General features: G+C 39.2%; 1 protein-coding gene across 3 annotated transcripts in view; it reads right to left on the bottom strand.

The window, feature by feature from the left end:
- The window catches only part of megf11.S (multiple EGF-like-domains 11 S homeolog), a 219,190-nt gene that overhangs the window by 124,402 nt on the left and 72,671 nt on the right, over positions 1-22,117 (bottom strand). For all 3 annotated transcript variants that reach the window (XM_041588193.1, XM_041588194.1, XM_018255246.2), the window contains exon 5: positions 15,565-15,657. In XM_041588193.1, coding sequence (XP_041444127.1) covers positions 15,565-15,657 — 93 coding nt within the window. The remainder of the gene's footprint in view (positions 1-15,564; positions 15,658-22,117) is intronic.

Genomic DNA, 22,117 nt, shown 5'->3' with positions numbered 1-22,117 from the left:
TTTTGATATTGACCATTGCAGCCTATTTGTACAACACTGAAGCTGACATTTTCTCCCAATATTTTTTATACAAATCCATTATGTCACAGGAAAAACACAGTTTTTATTAAATGGGTAAAAGCATGTAAAAAAAAAAGAGATAGAAAAGAACAGGGCCAGGTCAAGTCATTAGTGCACCCGTCAGTAAGCTGCCCTCCACCCAGGGCCGGATTTACATAGCAGGCGCCCCTAGGCCCGCTGCCATTAATTCGCCCCCATCCCCTCCCCTTCCTTTGTGTACATGCGCAAAGCTTCAGCATCTTAAATTTTAAAAATGATTGTATCTCCTATGAATCCCCAGTGCTTCCGAACCAATGCAGATGTGGTTGGCCAGCATGCCGCCCCCCTAAAATTCTGCCGCCCTAGGCTCGGGCCTTTGTGGCCTTTTCACGAATCCAGGCCTGCCTCCACCAGAGGGAATATGCTGGCACGAGCTAGAGTGCACTTGGTCTTGCGGCCAACCTCTTCAGGAACTAAGGGCAGCCAAGGAGAAGGGGTACATACTTGGCACTCCTTTACCTTTACACCCTAAGCATGTGCCTCTTCTGCCTACCCCTAGTTCTGGCCCTGGAGAAGAGACACAAATAAACTATTCTAAAGGTCTGAAGTGATAAGTGGAAGCGCTGGCACACGATGGGGTGCAAAACTGTATTTTCAATGCATAAAAGGTACTTGTGGTGACCTACTCTTTTACATGAAAAGTATTTCAAGCCTGCTGGTGCCTTACTGTAACCCCTCCCCAACCCAAAGTGACATTTGAACCCACAACTGTAGACTTAGGACCTAACATGATGGGGGAGGGGGTGTTAGGAAGCAGAATTTAAAGGGATACTGTCATGGGGAAATTTTTTTTTTTTAAATGAATCAGTTAATAGAGCTGCTCCAGTAGAATTCTGCACTGAAATCCATTTCTCAAAAGAGCAAACAGATTTCTTTATATTCAATTTTGAAATCTGACATGGGGCTAGACATATTGTCAATTTCCCAGCTGCTCCAAGTCATGTGACTTGTGCTCTGATAAACTTCAATCACTCTTTACTGCTGTACTGCAAGTTGGAGTGATATCACCCCCTCCCTTTTCCCCCCAGCAGCCAAACAAAAGAACAATGGGAAGGTAACCAGATAAGAGCTCCCTAACACAAGATAACAGCTCCCTGGTAGATCTAAGAACAACACTCAATAGTAAAAACCCATGTCTCACTGAGACACATTCAGTTACATTGAGAAGGAAAAACAGCAGCCTGCCAGAAAGCATTTCTCTCCTAAAGGGCAGGCACAAGTCACGTGACCAGGGGCAGCTGGGAAATTGACAAAATGCCCCATGTTAGATTTCAAAATTGAATATAAAAAAATCTGTTTGCTCTTTTGAGAAATGGATTTTAGCGCAGAATTCTGCTGGAGTAGCACTATTAACTGGTGTGTTTTGAAAACATGTTTTCCGATGACAGGATCCCTCTAATTAAAAAGCAGTCAAATTTTTAGGATACTGACACAATTCCTATATTACACAGGAATATGTCAATTTCACTTTATCTAGCCTAACCAATGCAGAAAGAGCAGCCTAATTGATGCATCAGCAACAAGCAGCCTACCACATTTCCTACAGATATTAATAGTGTGCTGGGTGAACCAGACACATCAATAAAGTCTGATACATCTATACAATCATGCTGATAGCAGACCATTTTTTTGTTCTGATGAGTTGTAGTGGATGTTATTCACAGTGCTCTCGATTGCTCATAAAATGCAGAATTGAACAATGTAAACTGTACAGATAATAGATAATATAACCCGGTTGAACAGCCACTATTTTAAGGTTAATGTCAGGTAGACAGATTCTGAAAATCGAACAGAGAGAAATGTAAATGCTGTAGGGAATCTTTGGGCTTAAATTTATCTTTTCCGCTGTTTACAGGTGATTATCGTTAAATCTAACAGGAGGTGGCGGACATAGTTTCTCTGTATTTACATTGGCCTAAGGTATTAGGCAAGAACTTATATCAACCAGAAAACCTATATATTAGACTAAACTGAAGTCATTCCATCTTAGTGTAGATTCTCATATGGATATGGTTAAAGCAGAAAATGCAGATAAACAAACCCGCAATTAATATAAAGAGAAACATTTTTTTTGCAATGTAAAACTCATCCCTACACAATGTACCCAAGATTAATATTATTAAGGGGATGAGGAAATACAGTATAAAGATGGACTTTACATTAAATTATTTACAGGACTTCGAAATCATAAAAATGCAGTGAAATATTACAGTGTCCTTTGCTCAATAAATACAGTATAAGCGTATGGAAGCACTTTTAGAATGATATGCCCTCATTATGATAGGAATGTGTAAAGAACTAAGAAATAACAATGCTGCATGGAGTGATGTTCATTTCAAGTTGCATTAAAATTAGAAGCACAAAGAGAATTCAGGATCCTCCTTTTCACGTGAGGCGGAACATATTCTGATTAATGTAGCTAATTAAGGGAAAATAAACAAGCCAATATCTTGGGCAGAACCTTTTTGCTCACAGGATGACAAATTATATTATTCAGTATGACAGAGGGATAGATAACACAGGAGTGGCCTGTCACTTTTTGGGGATTTGGCCTAATCCTGAATTTGAAAAACTTACTACTCAACTGCTGCAGTCTATACAGGCCTGTCAAAAAGGGCCACAAATGCTGGAATATAGCCCCCCAACTCCAAAGGGCACTCAAATCAAAAATTCAGAAATATATTCCCAGTCAATTCTCAAAGTTAAAAAATCACTTTTTATTCATCATAAATATTAAAAAGTAGGCATACAGACCAATTGATGCTCCGCCTTACGCGTTTCGCACCCACAAGCACTTATTCATAGGCATTACTGTTGTTATATTTGGTCACAAAATTTATACCCCAAGAAATCCCTCCCCAAACGTTAAAACCAATCACGTGTTGCCACCTCACATTTCTTCTCTTAAAGCAACATACATATCAAATGTATTATATTAACAATGTTTTTCTGCCTATACTCTGTTTCATCTCACAACCATTTTATTAGGATACCCACATTTAAACAAGTATTTAAATGGCAATTACTGCCCCATTACATTGTATTCTCACTCCTAATATTATTACCAGTATATATCACATTCTCTTATCTGCCCCATACAGTTCTATACATCCACCTCATTGTAGACATAGACGGCCACATTATAATTCACGTAAAGCATGTTACATCAAACTCGTAGTTCAAACCAAGTGGTAACCGAGTGTGCAAGTAAGAAATCCAAAAAAGTTCCCTTTTTGCTAGCAGCCCTGCCAGATTACCCCCTCTACTACCCAATCTTACTTTTTCTATTCCCTGTACAGAAAAATATACTAAATCACTTCCATTACATCTTGAGAAATGTCTCGTTATATTACTCTTTTCAACTGTTTTTGGATTTTTATTTGACTCAGATGTTCTCGTATTCGCTCCTTTAGCGGTCTGCTTGTGCAACCCACATATTGTTTCTGACATTTCAGACAAGTTATCAAGTAAACCACTGTGGATGTGTTGCAATTGATATAATCTCTTATTTTAAAGCTAGTATTTGTCACCGTAGACGTAAATTCTTTTGAAATTTTCATATGTTGACAAGTTATACATCTACGACTACCACACTTGTGGCTCCCTTCTACCTTCAGAAAGCTCTTATTTCTTTGGTCTCCCCTATTCGTTTCCCTGTACATACTTGGTGATAAGTGGTCCCTCAATGTATGAGACCGCCTCGGTATGCTATTAACTCCTCCTTTTAATATTTTATGAAAATCATCATCTGCATATAGAATCGGGATGTATTTCTTAACTATATCTAGTACCATATAGAACTGTTTACTATACCTAGTTACAAATGGGACCTTTTCTGATAGCCCCTGTTTTGCTTTTTGCTTTTTTCCGCCCATTGGATTCACACTTAATAAACTCATCCTTTCTGTTTGTCTTGCTCTCTGATAGGCCCTGTCCACAACTTTTCACCCATACCCTCGATCTAGAAATCTCTCCTTCATATCCTCTGCTTGTTCCTGAAATGTCATGTCTGTGGAGCAGCTCCTCCGAAGCCGGAGGAACTGGCCCACAGGTATTCCACCCACCAAATTTTTCGGGTGGCAGGAGGTGGCATGCAGAAGTGTGTTTCCACTACATGGCTTCCTAAAGATAGTGGTTTGTATTTCTTTATCCACCACCATTAGTTTCACATCCAGAAATTCAATTGTTTTTGGCCTATATTCACTTGTAAACTTTAGATTTAATTCGTTCTGGTTTAACTTGTGCACAAAGGTTATGAAACTCGTTTCACCCCCTTTCCACACACATAGTAAATCGTCTATATAGCGCGTATATAATCTCAAAGATTTTCTCATATCTGCAGAGATGTGGGTCTCCTCCCACCATCCCATATATAGGTTGGAGTAGGAGGGAGCAAATTTCAGCAAACTTGTCTGAAATGTCAGAAACAATATGTGATTTAGTATATTTTTCTGTACAGGGAATAGAAAAAGTAAGATTGGGTAGTAGAGGGGGTAATCTGGCAGGGCTGCTAGCAAAAAGGGAACTTTTTTGGATTTCTTACTTGCACACTCGGTTACCACTTGGTTTGAATAGAGATGTCGCGAACTGTTCGCCGGCGAACTTGTTCGCGCGAACATCGGGTGTTCGCGCTCGCCGGAAGTTCGCGAACGTCGCGCGACGTTCGCCATTTTGGGTTCGCCATTGTTGGCGCTTTTTTTTGCCCTCTCACCCCAGACCAGCAGGTACATGGCAGCCAATCAGGAAGCTCTCCCCTGGACCACTCCCCTTCCCTATAAAAACCGAAGCCCTGCAGCGTTTTTTCACTCTGCCTGTGTGTGCTGAAGAGATAGTGTAGGGAGAGAGCTGCTGCCTGTTAGTGATTTCAGGGACAGTTGAAAGTTTGCTGGCTAGTAATCGTTTTGATACTGCTCTGTTATTGGAGGGACAGAAGTCTGCAGGGGTTTGAGGGACATTTAAGCTTAGGTAGCTTTGCTGGCTAGTAATCTACCTTCTACTGCAGTGCTCTGTATGTAGCTGCAGTGGGCAGCTGTCCTGCTTCTGATCTCATCTGCTGACTGCTGCAATAACAGTAGTCCTTGTAAGGACTGCTTTTATTTATTTTTTTGTTGTTTTACTACTACTACTACTACTACTACTATAAGAGCCCAGTGCTATTAGTCTAGCAGTGTTGGGGAGTGGGACTGGTGTGCTAATCTGCTGCTCCTAGTAGTTCAGCAGCACCAACTTTAATTTTTTTTTTTAATATTCATTTTTTTTTATTTTACTTTTTTTTATTTTACTACCGCTGTAGTAGTGTATAAGTTGACCTTTTAGGCATTATTTGCCCTGTAGGCATTATTTGCACACTGTTTTCTTCAACCCGCCATCGAGCTGTGTGACCTTGTTCACATTCTGTCTAAATATCCATAATATTACCGTCTCCAGAAAAAACACCGGAGTCACTTTTTTCAAGCAGCCATAATATATTTTACGTAATCCGTATCCACCGCTGTAGTAGTGTATACGTTGGCCTTGTAGGCATTATTTGCACACTGTTTTCTTCAACCCGCCATCGAGCTGTGTGACCTTGTTCCCATTCTGTCTAAATATCCATAATATTACCGTCTCCAGAAAAAACACCGGAGTCACTTTTTTCAAGCAGCATTCATATATTTTACGTAATCCGTATCCACCGCTGTAGTAGTGTATACGTTGGCCTTGTAGGCATTATTTGCACACTGTTTTCTTCAACCCGCCATCGAGCTGTGTGACCTTGTTCCCATTCTGTCTAAATATCCATAATATTACCGTCTCCAGAAAAAACACCGGAGTCACTTTTTTCAAGCAGCATTCATATATTTTACGTAATCCGTATCCACCGCTGTAGTAGTGTATACGTTGGCCTTGTAGGCATTGTTTGCCCAGTTTTTTTGGCCGCAGCCACTGAAGCACAGAGGCCAGAAAAAATATGCCATATAAATGCTGAAAATAGTCATTTTTTGCCATACGTTGACTCAACGTATATGGCAAAAAATGACTATTTTCAGCATTTATATGGCATATTTTTTCTGGCAACTGTGCTTCAGTGGCTGCGACCAAAAAAATGCATATTTTCTGCATTTATATGGCATAATTTTTCTGGCCTCTGTGCTTCAGTGGCTGCAACCAAAAAAATTTATATTTTCAGCATTTATATGGCATAATTTTTCTGTCAACTGTGCTTCAGTGGCTGCGACCAAAAAAATGCATGTTTTCTGCATTTATATGGCATAATTTTTCTGGCCTCTGTGCTTCAGTGGCTGCAACCAAAAAAGTTTATATTTTCAGCATTTATATGGCATAATTTTTCTGTCAACTGTGCTTCAGTGGCTGCGACCAAAAAAATGCATATTTTCTGCATTTATATGGCATAATTTTTCTGGCCTCTGTGCTTCAGTGGCTGCAACCAAAAAAATTTATATTTTCAGCATTTATATGGCATAATTTTTCTGGCAACTGTGCTTCAGTGGCTGCGTCCAAAAAAACTGGGCAAACAATGTCTACAAGGTCAACGTATGGCGAAAAATGACTATTTTCAGCATTTATATGGCATATTTTTTCTGGCAACTGTGCTTCAGTGGCTGCGTCCAAAAAAACTGGGCAAACAATGCCTACAAGGTCAACGTATGGCAGTTGTTTAAAGAGAACAGTAGATTACTAGCCAGCAAAGCTACCTAAGCTAAAATGTCCCTCAAATCCCTGCAGACTTCTGTCCCTCCAATACAGAGCAGTATCAAGCAGATTACTAGCCAGCAAACTTACTATCATCTGTCCCTGAAATCACTAACAGCTCTCCCCCTACACTATCTCTTCCAAGCACACACAGGCAGATTTTTCAGATACATTTTTGCCCTTGATCCCCCTCTGGCATGCCACTGTCCAGGTCGTTGCACCCTTTAAACAACTTTAAAATCATTTTTCTGGCCAGAAATGTCTTTTCTAGATGTTAAAGTTCGCCTTCCCATTGAAGTCTATGGGGTTCGCGAACCGTTCGCGAACCGCTCGCATTTTTGCGCAAGTTCGCGAATATGTTCGCGAACTTTTTTTCCGACGTTCGCTACATCCCTAGGTTTGAACTACGAGTTTGATGTAACATGCTTTACGTAAATTATAATGTGGCCGGCTATGTCTACAATGAGGTGGATGTATAGAACTGTATGGGGCAGATAAGAGAATGTGATATATACTGGTAATAATATTAGGAGTGAGAATACAATGTAATGGGGCAGTAATTGCCATTTAAATACTTGTTTAAATGTGGGTATCCTAATAAAATTGTTGTGAGATGAAACAGAGTATAGGCAGAAAAACATTGTTAATAGGACCAATTTGATATGTATGTTGCTTTAAGAAAAGAAACGTGAGATGGCAACACGTGATTGGTTTTAACGTTTGGGGAGGGATTTCTTGGGGTATAAATTTTGTGACCAAATGTAACAACAGTAATGCCTATGAATAAGTGCCTGTGGGTGCGAAACGCGTAAGGCGGAGCATCAATTGGTCTGTATGCCTACTTTTTAATATTTATGATGAATAAAAAGTGATTTTTTAACTTTGAGAATCGACTGGGAATATATTTCTGAATTTTTAATCCTGAATTTGGGCAAATAACAAACTGAATCTGAATCCTAATTTACATATGCAAAAAATATTTTTTATTTTATACATTATAGCAACCAATTGCATATTTGCTTTCATTATTTTAACATTTTAACAGTGATATATGCCAATAGCCGATGACTAACTGCCCAAGGTAAAAATTGATACATATGGTAATAAATGAGGACAATACAATATTAACTTCAAGATCAATGATTAAGACTGGTATAAATTAGTCTACTTGAATGATAGCATATCTCTAGTTTTACAAGAGTTTCCATAAAAAGTTATCCCAACGATTCTTTCAATTTACTGGGCCAAAAAAAAAGCCTAGTACCATTAACAAGTCAGTTGTTCCTTGGATAAAGACAAACTGCTGTGTTGGGATTTAAAGCATAATATGATTATTTCAGTGGTGGGTATGGGGTTTCATAAGGAGATATCAAGTGGGATTCATGCGTAATGAAGATAATGCTATAAAAATAAAAGTTAAATGGAAAAGCAGTAACATGTATAAGACAGTATAAAGCAGATTGAGGAGATAAATGTAAAAATTGTATGAAGCACTGTAAATTAAATTAAACTAACCCAGAGTAGTAATATTGTTCCCATGTGTAGTTGGGCAAGAACTAATAAGAAGAAATGAAACAGAGCAATAATAGTTATTGAGTTATGAGTTATAAGATGCAACAGTTATTTGGCCTCAGCACAGCAATAATGGATCAATTAGCAGATAAATAACCCTGACAGGTGCACCACTGTGTTTGTGAATTTACTTCACATTCTTGGGGTGGGCTAACAATCTGGAGGGCAATACAACAGGATATGGTTTGTCAAACTGAGAAGTTGGCTACTCTGCTGGGACTTACAGTAGTAACTAGAGGATCCCAGCCTATAGACCAAACAGGGTGAAACTACAGGGGTTATTTACTAAACTCCGAATGCAAAAATCACGAAAAATGTGTACGTTTTTATATAAAATCTGACTTTTAAAAAATCACAAATTTTTCGGAATTTATTAAACCCCAAGGATGGAAAAGTCATGAATCAGAAAATCCGTCATCTCAGACCTGTCGAGGTTGCATATAAGTCAATGGGAGAAGTCCCAATGATTTTTTGATGTGCACTGGGTTTTTGGCAATACCATGAAGTTTTCAGAGTTTTCGGGTGAAAAATCAGAAAAAATCGGGAAAATCTGGTTTTCACAATTTGTACTTGCAAACAAAATTTTCATGAAAGTGTATTAATAAATAAGTCCAAAAAAGCTGTGCAGGTTTCGTTTTTTTCAGAAAATATTGATATAAATTCGGACTTTGATAAATAACCCCCTAAGTGTCTTCTAGACAATCCTGGTGCTGTTGCAGGGTTACTGACATGGAAATGTATTAGTTGACCTACAAACGTATAATTAGCCTGACTACATGGAAGCTGAAACCCCTATGAAATAGCAATAGAATGAGAAAAAAATCAAGTTCTTGTGGCATGAGGCTACTTCTAACACTGAAGGTACTTGCATCCAAACATGTTCCCTACACTTCAGCATAGTTGTGTTTGATGCCTGTGCACAGATCCCTCCTCCTGAAGGGTCATTGACAACCGCAACTGCATTATGCAAAGTGAAAGTGGTGATAGCCCCAGGGTCCCAAATATGGGCTGTGTTAATACATGGTACAGACTTACACAATCAGACACAGGCCTAAGGTTGCCACCTAAACCAAAACAAGGTGCCTAAACCAAACCAAAGGAGGCAGGGCAGATAGCATTGAGGGTGGAGTAGTGATGACATAAGAGGCAGGCACAATGAAGTAGGTGGAGAAATGACGCCAGGGCGAGAATTATCACATCACTTAGACGCAACTGGCTGGATTACCATCCAGTTTTCTAAATGTTGTAAACTGGACAGAAAGTTTTGATGTCCAGGTCAAACCCACACTGGTGGCAACCCTATCTCTTATCTATATTTGCCTGATGGGTAACCCCAATCCTTTAATTACAGGGGATTTCTTATACAGAAATCAGTTACCCAGAAAGCTCTGAAATACAGCAATGCTAATTTAGAAAAACAATTTCTTATTGTTCGGTTTTCACAAGGCTGAAAACCGAACAGAAACATGAGACCCGAACAGGCCTTAGAAAAACCCAACTGTTCGCGTCAAAACCGAACAGGTGGCAACCCTACACAGGCCTCATTTTGATGGCAATCCTCAGAGATGACTCGATTCTGATTCAGAAAACACACATATGCACGTGCTTTGATGCATATTGTACCAAGCCGTATCCCCTTTCACAGTTACAATTACACTTCTCCCTTTTCCCAGTAGGCCATGGTCTGATATTTCTACGGACTTCACTGTTGAGCTTCCATGTACTGTGGCATTGATGCTGGTAGTTAATATATTTTGACTAGATGGTACTGTAGAGACCCTGAGGTTTAAGTATTCTGTACTCAGGTAGTTTCCCCTGTATTTGGACATCTATGTTCACTGGTTCACCCAAGCAGCTATGTGTTTCTTCCTGGGTCCATAGTAGTTCAAAGTTTTGCCCAGTAAGTGGTAGTGTTTAAGAAGAACACATGTGCTCAGGGCTATCTCTTCCTGGATCCCACCTTCCTGGGGGGGTGGGTACAGGAGAGGGTCTGAGTGGAGACATGCCCTGGCTATGGAAAGTTTATTTAACAGCAGAGGTTTGTGTAATAGTCACTCTAGGAGTGGAAGAGAGTGGCAGATTATTTTATCAAACAGCTTCTGGCTCCAACAAGGAGAGTAGTTGGGGTTAGCACCCTTGCAGTGGTCAACCGCAAGACAGGGACACGAGTGGGTGAGCTCAGGAGCAAGTGCCAAGGAGAAAGTTACCCTGTGGGATTCCTAGTGCTGGGGAACATCACAAAGACAGGCTGCACTACCCCCTGAGAGGGGTCTACTGGCAATATCAGAAAGTGTGAAGGTTTTCTATTGTGTGCTGTGATTGTCCTTGAAGAGCTATACCGCCTGACTGCTGTGAGTCATATTATCTGCCATTGTCCAATAAAGAAGTTATCTGTTTGAAGCAATTAACCTGGATTGCTGTTACTTTCAGCCTGATTGATCTGTGCACCAGGAGACACCCAGGATTCATCTGTGGGTAAGGTGCTTAAGGGGGCCACTACACACTGCTGGGAGTTGCAGAGAGTTGCCCACAGCATAAGGGAATGCAGGGTACACTGTCAGCAAGTCATATTACTCACACACTTCTCAGGCCCACCCACAGTGTGTTACAGTACAGCAAAAGCGCCTTTTAACAGCATCCTCCTGCATGTAAACTAGCCAAGGGTTTTGAAGAAATAAAATTCTGTTTCATTGGCATGCTTGCTTCAATTATTGCCAGCTGAGAAGTGCAATTTGTGTGAGCTTTTAGAAATAGCTGGGGATCATGCTGAATTTCTTCTTTGCCCATCACCAGTAAAGCCCTTAGACCAGTATTCCCCAACCAGTAGCTCGTGAGCAACATGTTGCTCACCAACCCCTTGGCTGTTGCTCCCAGTGGCCCAGTGGCATTGGCTGTTGCTCACAGTTTCCAATGCATGTTGACAATCCACATGGGGGTATCAAATGGCCAATCACAGCACTTATTTGGCACCCCATGAACATTTTTCATGCTTGTGTTGCTCCCCAACTCCTTTTACTTCTGAATGTTGCTCATGGGTTCAAAAGGTTGGGGATCCCTGCCTTAGACAAACCACACGTACAGAAAAAAATGTTTAATACCCATACTAATCAATACCCTCGTATTAAATTGCCTGTCTATGAGAAAATTAAGGGAATGAGCTGGCATAAAAAAGGTATGGGTATAAATAAAGGTCAGTTGCATGATACATTACACAGTACAAGCCTGGATTATAGAAACGGGTCCTTTCTGTTGCTGAATTCTATTCATGTATGTATCAGAAGCAGCGGGGTTAAGACAAAATAATTTTGTTGAGCTGTCACTCAGGGGACACTCCAAAATGAGAACATTTAGGGTGTCATTTATTAGAGTTAAACAGGAGAGTATTTCATTTAGTAATTGGCTCCTCGCCCTCCTTTCTTTCTTTTTTTTCCTTTGCAGATGAAAACTCATAAATGAAATATTTTGGCCGCATGCCGAGTGAGGAAATATAAAGGAATGAATAATGTTTCTATCTCAATCACAGTCATTGCTTTTAATATTCCTAATTACATAAAAAAGCTTCTCGTTCAGCACAGGAGAAAAGTCCTTTCTTCTGCTGTCTGTTGTTCGTTGTTAACTCACGGAATCGGAAGAATTCGATATTAGTGTCCCTTCCTGTCTTCACTTTTTGGTTCGATTACTGGATATGGGCATAGGCACATGCAATATACTTATTGTTAATTGGACATTAACTGCCGTGTTTACTAATGTCAGTTCAACTACTTTACAAAGCCAATGCTAAAAACTTACAGATCCCTAAAAACCTAGGGTTCTGTATCCTAATGTCTCTACAATACAACCCTCAATAGCCCAAAGCCTATGGCAAGCCATGTGTATCCTCAAGAATTTAAAATATATTCAAATATAAGCCCAGATTCAAATCATTACAGGCAATGGCAATGTTTTGCCCTAGTTATAGTGGTTTATCATGTGAAATCTTATGGGCGAGATTCAATTCAATCTCTCCCTAAGGGCTCTTACTGACGAGCGGTTGTAGCTGCGCTCCCCTGTGTTCCGTTTTTCTGCGTTCAGCCGCAGGGGAGCGCAGAAATAGACGCATTAAGCTTTTTTCAGTGGGGCTGTACTCACACAGGCGCGTGTAGGCGCTGAACGCAGTTTGAGACGCAACATGCTGCATTCGGCGCCAACACGCGTCTCTGTGAGTACAGCCCCATTGAAAAAAGCTTAATGCGTCTATTCCTGCAGAATGCAGGGGAGCGCAGCTTCAACCGCTCGTCAGTAAGAGCCCTTAGACTTTAATGGAGTTTTCATGTCAGAAACAATGAGATGCATTTTTCACATTAAATCTGGCTATATGGGACAATCTGGAATTGAATAAGAAGATGAGCTTTTCTCATCAAATTGGCCCATTATATTTAAGAGCAGTCAGTGAGTTTACATAAAATTGGAGTATGTTTAAGGCCACATTCACATTAGAGATTGTCACATCTGATTCAGAGTCTAATAATTGACCATTATTTATATAGCAATTATTATAGCATTTTTATAGAAAACTATTGCCACAGTTGCCTCTGAGAGAGAACCATGACAATCAAAACAGCCCTGTGTGCCATCAGTCTTAGAGACCTATTTATGAAAAATCTGGTCAAGTTTTAAAGGGGAAAAATCCAAGTTTTTCAAGATTCATTATGCTCTGAAGCTGCTAAAAATCCAAATCCGAAAATACTCCAGCTAAAACCCATCAAAATCATGTAGAAGTCAATAGCAGATGGTCAATTTTACAATTGGAACATGTTTTGTGCCTTCACGAGTCTTGATAGTTTCACGCTTGAGTTTTCAAGGCAACAATTCAATAAAGTCCAGTTCGTAAAAATTGCACGATTCGAATTGTCACACAATTTTGTTGCAACTTTTTCCAGCACAGACTTTTTCAAAAACATTTATTGGTAAATTAAAGGAACAGTAACGCCAACAAATGAAATTGTTTTAAAGTATTTAAAATATGAGGTACTGTTGCCTTGCACTTGTAAAACTGCAGTGTTTGCTTCAGAAACAGTACCGTAGTTTATGTAAACGGTAGCCGTGTAGCCGTGTGTGTAGCCATTCAGTTTGAAAAAATGAGAAAAGGCACAGGTTACATAGTAGATAACAGAAAAGTTCCCATTGTATTCTACAGAGCTTATCTGTTATCTGCTACAGTATGTGTAACCTGAGCTTTTTCAGCTTTGAATGGCTGCCCCCATGGCTAGACAGCAGTTTATTTATATAAACTATAGTTGTCTTTCTGAAGCAAACAGAAAGGGTTAAAAAATCCTATAGGTATATATGTTATGTAAACAGTGAGTTTAAGACCCATTGACCCATTGTTTCTCTAACACTGTGGTCTGAATGCTCCATGAAAGAAAACTAAAATTTCAGAAATATATCAGCTGCTTTGTGAGCGAAAGCAAAAGAAAGGAGACTTAATCATTCATCTGTTCCCTACTCAACACAAAGTGACTATAACTTTCTACAAATGTAAGTGCAATAAATCATTTCTTTCCCCCCAGCAACTCTGCTAAATATTACACATTGTTTTCTAAGTGATTATACAGAATATCACAATGCACTGTAAAAAGTGATCGCTGGAGACCAAAGAGTACAGATGGGTTACATAGAAATATATATTTTAGCAATAATGCTCGTGTTTGGTTTTGACCGAAACAGTTTGGTTTTTCTCAGGCATGTTCGGGTCTCAACTGCCTGTTTGGTTTCAGTCTACTAAAGCCCAACCAATAATTTGGCCAATAAATGAATAACATCTATATTTTATGATACTCGCCATAATCATAGGTGTATTTTAATTAAGGCTAGGGGAGGCTAAGCTATGGGACTGAATGAAGATGACAAAGTATATTTTATAGTTAAAAATATATTTTATATTGACCTGCACTGCTACAAAGTGCATTTTTCTTTTAAACATTTATTTTGTACTTTTAAAGTTATGGACATTTTTCCATGACACAAATCTACAAAACAATTGTGTTGTTGACTGCCATTACATATAGATACTTAACTTTTTTTTAGCCTCCTCAAACGAAAAAATCACCATCCGCCTATGGCCATATACACAATATATATATAAATATATATCAACATGACATAGTTATCAACAAGCACGTTTTACGGTTACCTATGAGATAAGGTCTGTAGGTTTGTTCATAAGTAGAATTTGTAAGTAGAATTTTGTATGTAAAGGAGGTCTCTGAGGAAGTGTTGTATCACGAAACGCGTCAGACCTCAGATACTAAGTTTGTCTGATTGATATTATGTTTAAATAAAGAATTCAACTTTTTAACTATCTGGAGAAGAGCGATTATTGTCTGATGCCCAGGAGTGCGCTGCCTCCAAATATACTACTTTGCTGTTGGTGTCCCCCTAGTGACGGACTGGGGGCTGGCTGCACCCGGGTCACTACCTTTGCAGGGTAAGATTTTCAGCTTTGTTTTTTCATCGTTGGTTACATGAACAAAAGACTTTGAAAACCCAGTGTTTCTACGTAAGAGTGGGGTCCGGGGCATTTAGCACCCGGACCAACCGGTTTTTACGGTGAGCAAGGTTCAGTCTGTGATTAATCAAACAGCTGCAATTAATACCCGCAAAACTGTTTTACTTTGAAGATTTAAGCCAATTTATAGAGCCGGATTTGTTTCTCCTTAAAGTAAATGAACTGGGCAGCTACCCTTCTGCCTACCCCTAGACCGGACCACGCTCCTGTACCAGAACTTCGTACTAGCAACACCGCGCACGTTTGTTCGTGACCACGCACGAGCGTGACCACGAGCAAGTTACAGTGGAGGGGGGGGAGAGCTGGCTGGGTTGCCTAGGGCTGGTCCACCTCTGACTCCCTGTATATACAGTATATATATATATATAAAAACACCTATGCTTCTTGTAACAAGCTAAATACATATGTTCCATGTGACACTGTGTTTTGTACCTATTGACAACATAAATCACCAGAAAGCACTGATGCCATTTCCATTCGGCACATTTAGGCAAAAACAATGAATCATCAGTAGAAACAATCTTTCTTGTACTGAGTAGTAGGGCCTTCTGGTTTGTTCCAGCTCTAATTCTGATCCGGTATAAGAAGTTTAAATTGTAGAGGAATATTTGTAGAAATTGAATATGAAATGGATATATCAAGATTGTACTTACCACTAGAGCAGTCGGCACCACCCCAGCCAGGCTCACAATGACAGGTATCAGGGGACACACAACGGCCATGAACACATTCCTCTGTGCACAGTGCTGTGGAGAGAGAGCATAATATTTTATATTTGGTTTCTAGCCACTACACCAGTGCCATAACTAGATAATACTGGGCCTTACAGTAAATTATTTTTTTAGGCATCCAAAATGTTTAGAGGTTGACTTGTTTTACAAATATATATTGAAACTGTATATGAATTAGGGCCTCATGGGGCAACTATACTTCCTGGATCCCCCTGCATCCACAGTATCTGCTTCTTCTATAGTTACACCCCTGCACTGTACCGTCATAATAACACATTAGTCTACCCACCCATTGGAATTGAATATAACAAATGATGGGCGAATTTATTCACCAGGCGCGAATTCGGGGCGAATTTCCGTGTTTCACCACTGGCTAATAAATTCGCAAAATGCCCGGCGTCAAAATCCACGTTTCATGAATTTTTCGCCAGTTTTGCGAAATTCAACTAGAAGTGCTGCACCAACTACCTTTTTTTAGACATGTCCCTAATTTAAATCATCTCAATTGGACTAAAATAGATGATAAATTTGTTGAATCAGTTTTACACCAGAAGGGATGTTTCCCTTTACAACAGTGCTAGAACTACTACCAGGGGGCCGGGCATGTTACTGCACATGGCTCCCACAAGTTTAACTTTCATACAGAGAATCCAGATAGCTTATAAAAACATTATGTTAAGTTCAATCAAGAATTATCTAAGTAAGTCAATGACAACACTCATATTCAGATCACAGATCGCATTTCTTCTAGTCATCACATTTTCTCAAGTGTTCTTTCCTGCATTTATTCTACTAAATCAGGTGGGTCCTCCAACCAGCAAGAAGCATTCAATAGAGACATCACAATGTTTGCTTTTGGATTTTCATAAGTTGCTGGAAATGTTCAAGTTGCTTTACCACCTTAAATGTCTAGAAACAAAAAGAAGTCAAGAAATACTCCACAGCATTTCTAGAACATGATAAAAATCAACTTTGAATTTGATCTTTGATTTCCACTTTATTGTGCGGATGAAGCAACCACCACACCCTGCATTGCACCCATATCTACCTAAAGTGGAATGATAAAGGCTATTTAAGAAAATATCTGCTTTTAAGAGGTTATGTCCTCATAAATCCCACTGTGTTTGTCCAAACTATACATTTATTATGCCATGAGGATACTAATCTCTGCTAATTTGTCTCTTTCCAGTTTTAACAGTCCCTCTTGTTTTAAGTGGGTTTAAGGATGTCCCTGATTAAAGATGTCTGATTTCCTTTCCTGTTTTGCTATCGATCCCCACCTTTACCCAGTCGAAGAAACTCTGATTTATCTAATTGCATTTATTTCTGGCTGTTGCAAAAAACCTAAAAGAGATATATCAAAGTCAGAATTTGGAAATGACTCAGTGTGCTGCTGTTCTAGCGCCTTACAACTGCATCACAAGAAAGAATAAAGATACAAATACAGTAGATCACATAAAGAAAAAAAACAACACAATGATTTACCTGCCTTTTACATTTGTAAACAAACCTTAAAATGTATACCAGTCGTATTAAGAAATTACTGACCCGCTCTATACCAAGTTGGCAGCTACTGATGTGTGTTTAGAGCATGCCTAACTGATATTTACCCTTAATTCAACCAGATATATATCAAACAGTTTAGAAAATCCTATCAGTGGATGCTTTCCTCTTCTGATGAGTCTTCATTATGATCCCATTATTGGCCCAGGGGTCAAATCATTTGATCAGCCCATTATGAACCAGCCCATTTGGCTTGGCAAGGTTGCGTTAGGCTTATTATAGTTTACATCACTATGACTAGAAAGTAGTTTATGATCAAATCCTGCTAGCCAGGGCTAAGTAGATATGACAGTACAAAAAATGTATTATTTTTTTGTGTACACAAACCTTGTTAACCACTGTGGTATTTTCAGGAAAATGGCCTTGAGCAGTACCATCTGTCTATGTCTATTTGAGTGTTTAATGGACTTATTGTCAGATGTTTTTGAGCAAACAATGCAGCTATTCTATGAATACATTCATATATAGATGGATATATACATTTACAGTCATATGAAAAAGTTTGGGAACCCCTATTAATTCTTTGGAGTTTTGTTTATCATTGGCTGAGCTTTCAAAGTAGCAACTTCCTTTTAATATATAACATGTCTTATGGAAACAGTAGTATTTCAGCAGTGACATCAAGTTTATTGCATTAACAGAAAATATGCAATATGCATCATAACCTAATTAGACAGGTGCATAAATCTGGGCACCCCAACAGAGATATTACATCAATACTTGAACCTCCTTTTGCAAATGTAACAGCCTCTAGATGCCTCCTAAAGCCTTTGATGAGTGTCTGGATTCTGGATGGTGGTATTTTTGACCATTCGTCTATACAAAATCTCTCCAGTTCAGTTAAATTTGATGGCTGCCGAGCATGGACAGCCTGCTTCAAATCATCCCATAGATTTTCCATGATATTCAAGTCGGGAGACTGTGACGGCCAGAATATTGTACTTCTCCCTCTCCATAAATGCCTTTGTAGATTTCGAAGTGCGTTTAGGGTCATTGTCTTGTTGGAATATCCAACCTCTGCGTAACTTCAACTTTGTGACTGATGTTTGAACATTATCCTGAATAATGTATTGATATTGGGTTGAATTCAACCGACCCTCGACTTTAACAAGGGCCCCAGTCCCTGAACTAGCCACACAGCCCCACAGCATGATGGAACCTCCACCAAATTTGACAGTAGGTAGCAGGTGTTTTTCTTGGAAATTCTTCCGCCATGCAAATAACTAAGTTTTTGTCTCATCAGTCCAAAGCACTTTGTCCCAAAATGACTGTGGCTTGTCTAAATAAGCTTTTACATACAATAAATGAATATTTGTGGCGTGAGTGCAGAAAGGGCTTCTTTCTCATCACCCTGCCATTCACATGTTCTTTGCGCAAATTGCACTGAATTATAGAAAGATGTACAGATACACCATCTGCAGCAAGATATTCTTGCAGGTCTTTGGAGGTGATCTTTGGGTTGTCTGTAACCATTCTCACAATCCTCTGCATATGCCGCTCCTGTATTTTTCTTGGCCTGCCAGACCTGGGTTTTACAGCAACTGTGCCTGTGGCCTTCCATTTCCTGATTCCATTCCTTACAGTTGAAACTGACAATTTAAAGCTCTGAGATTGCTTTTTGTAGCCTTCCCCTAAACCATGATACTGAACAATCTTTGTTTTCAGATCTTTAGAGGGTCCCATACTGTCACTCTTCAGAGGAGAGTCAAACAGAAGCACAACTTGCAATTGGCCACCTTGAATACATTTTTTCATGATTGGACACACCTTCCTATGAAGTTCAAGGCTTAAGGAGCTAATCCAACCAATTTGGTGTTACCAGTAATCAGTATTGAGAAGTTACATGCATTCAAATTAGCAAAATTACAAGGGTACCCACATTTTTGCACTGCCAGTTTTTCACTTTTGATTGAATTTCACTGAATACTGCTTCACTAAAAATCTTTGTTCAGAAAACACCCCAAAGTGGAGTGGAGTGGAGTTCTGACTTAGTGGACATAAGCTCATACCTGCAAACCCAATATGTCTATTTGCCCATTTGCACCCACAACCCTCATTCATCTGACTCCCCAGTCAACAGCCATCTTTCCCAAAGGACTCTGAAACTAATTAAATGAAGGGAGCTAGTATTAGCAATAGGAGTTATCCTGTGCATGGCTTATCCATTGCAGAACTGGCTTGAGCGACTAATTAGAATAACTTGATGCAATGTGGTCATGTGAGTATACTGGACCAGGGATGGGAGCCCTGTGGGGACTAATTAACTCTCTGGACTGGCTACATGTAAAATCTCATGGAATTTTCCATTAACACACTGTTTGCTTGATCAAAAAACATAAAATAATGATAAAAGATTAAAGCAAGAGCAGGAAAATCAGGCTTGAACGATGCAAGACATGAAGCTATTTTTTTATTTAGGCAGTGTACTGACATGGACTAGAATCTGCCACAGGCTGTTCATTTCCCATTCAAGTGAATATGAAGCTACTGCCAGTAGAGACAGTGTTCTGATTGCTCCAGTTCTCCTTCAGAGCTCAGCATCAATCAGGAAAACACATAAGATGATCCTAAAATGCAAGCGGAGACTCACCTTTATAGAATTCAAGGAGGAGAAGCAGCAAGGAAATCAAGATATATTCATCTTAAAATTTTTTACATTTGACAAATACATAGAGAAAAAGTGAGTCAAAATGGCCTTTGAATGGTGTTGCATTCCTTTTCTTTTTGAGAACTGCTTATGATTTAGAGCTCTTCCAAGAGTAATGAGGGTCTCTCTCTTACAGGAGACGCTTCATTCAAAACTTGCATTGACTTTCTGCAGTAGTTTATACTTAAAATGCATCTTTTTGAATTTTAGCAGAAGGCACTAATGCAGAAGGAATAACAAGTTGATAAGTAAAGGATATGAGGCAAGTAGGACTGGAACTAAAGGTAGGCAGAAGAGCACATACCTAGGGCCATGGCGGGGTGCTACTCAAGCACATACCTCTGCTGCTTCTAACTCCGGCCCTGCGCTTAGTTTCAGATCGGGAAGTAGCAGGCATTGGAGGTGCAAGAGTTGCATTGCAAGAAGGAAGATTGCCAAGCAGGTGGAGGGGTGAGTTGAGGGAGAGGATGGGGGAGAGTTAGGACCTAATTAGGACCAAAATGTTGGAATCACAGACCCCACTCGCAAACATAGTTACATAATTACATTGTAAATTTGGGTTGAAAAAAGACAATAGATACACATACAGAACTATCTATACACACATATATAAACAATATAGTGCGATAGCTATAACAATAGCCTTGGATATTATGTTTATTATGTTTAGGGAATTCCACAACCTCACTGCCCTCACTGTGAAGAACCACCTACACTGCTTCAAATCAAAGTCCTTTTCCTCTAGTCTAAAGGGGTGGCCTCTGGTTCTTTATTCTTTTTGGAGTGATAAATGATCCATCACTAACTGTATATAATGCCCTTTAATGTACAGATCCCTGCAGTGCTCCAGTAACCACACTTGTCCAATTAGAAAATGTTCCATTTACCACTTTTTGTAATCTTTATCCATGCACAAATATTGTGCTTCAGACTAATTTCTTAATTTCATTAGTAACCTTCTATGTGCTAATGTATCAAAACGTCTCGTCTCGTTTTTTATGCCGGCGTCCGGTTTTTTGGGCCCCGGCGTCTGTTTTTGGCGATATTGAGCCGGTGTCCAAAAAAAACAGACGCCGGCGTCCATTTTTTTTGGACACCGGCGAATTTCCACGGTGGTTTTGCAAATTTATTCACCGCAAATTCACGACTGTCGAATAAATTCAACCATCACTACTTTACACATTTAAGTCTCTTTTGAATTTCCTACCGAGTCCCTCAGCCATCATATAGTTAGAATTGCATCTAATAAAAAAGCCTACATTAAATAAAAAATAGCAGTATAGAGCTTCTGATATTAAGGGTCTCACCACTTCTTGCTTCATTTTTTAAACATTTTAATAATTTAAAAAATGTATTATTTGCACTGAAAGAATAGGGTACACACATCAATATCATGCCAGACTCATCAATTGGCACCAACCAGACTGTAACTGACTCAGTTTTGATGCATTGCCTGTAACTGAGTCAGACACATCTCCCCCTTGCAACCACGATTATGTTGGAATCGTGGAAGAAAATGCTGTAATGTGGTAATGGATATTGTTCTCAAAATTGCTCTTAGCCCACTACACTTGCAGTCATAAATGATCCATCTTATCTGCTTTATTCTGCAGAGATAATGAAGCTATATAATTAATAATAGCACTGTAGACTGACAAACTAAGAAATAGAAAACTTGAAAAATACATTTTGAATAGTTTTAAAATACATATCTATTGCCTTTATGCTGGGGTATGTTTTGTAAGATGTTAATTATATTGTGTCATTCTTTATAGTCAGTCATTAAAACAATAAAAAAAGTGTTTTATCAAGAACCATTTGTACCAATAAGTTAATCATTCTCTGTGAGCTGGAACGATCAAAATAAAAGGCAGAAATAATCTGCAATTTAGGATGTACAGTATGGCCAAAGAAAAGATGGATGTGACTGGGAGCAATCCTATAGTTTAGGAGAACTTCTAAGCACATTTTCCATTTACTTTAATTTTGGCTATGGGGTCTATTTTAAAAGATTTATGGAAAATTGCAAATTGTTCCATCACCTCCCTGAGGTTCTTCAATTCAACAATCACGAAGCCTCGTTGACATCAACTGCCATTTTTCATGGCTAGAAGTTTGGCATGTGGCTATACCAGACTTTTAAGTCATTGCAGAAATCAATTAAAAAGCTAGTGATAGACGCACTGTCATTTTGATAGTTCTAAGCTAATTATATAATCATTAAAAAGAAGGATGACTTGAAAAGTGGCCAGGTAGACCAAATGG

The sequence above is a fragment of the Xenopus laevis genome, chromosome 3S (genome assembly GCF_017654675.1).
Source record: "Xenopus laevis strain J_2021 chromosome 3S, Xenopus_laevis_v10.1, whole genome shotgun sequence".
Classification (NCBI taxonomy): Eukaryota; Metazoa; Chordata; class Amphibia; order Anura; family Pipidae; genus Xenopus; species Xenopus laevis.
This window is presented reverse-complemented; position numbering and strand designations above follow the sequence as displayed.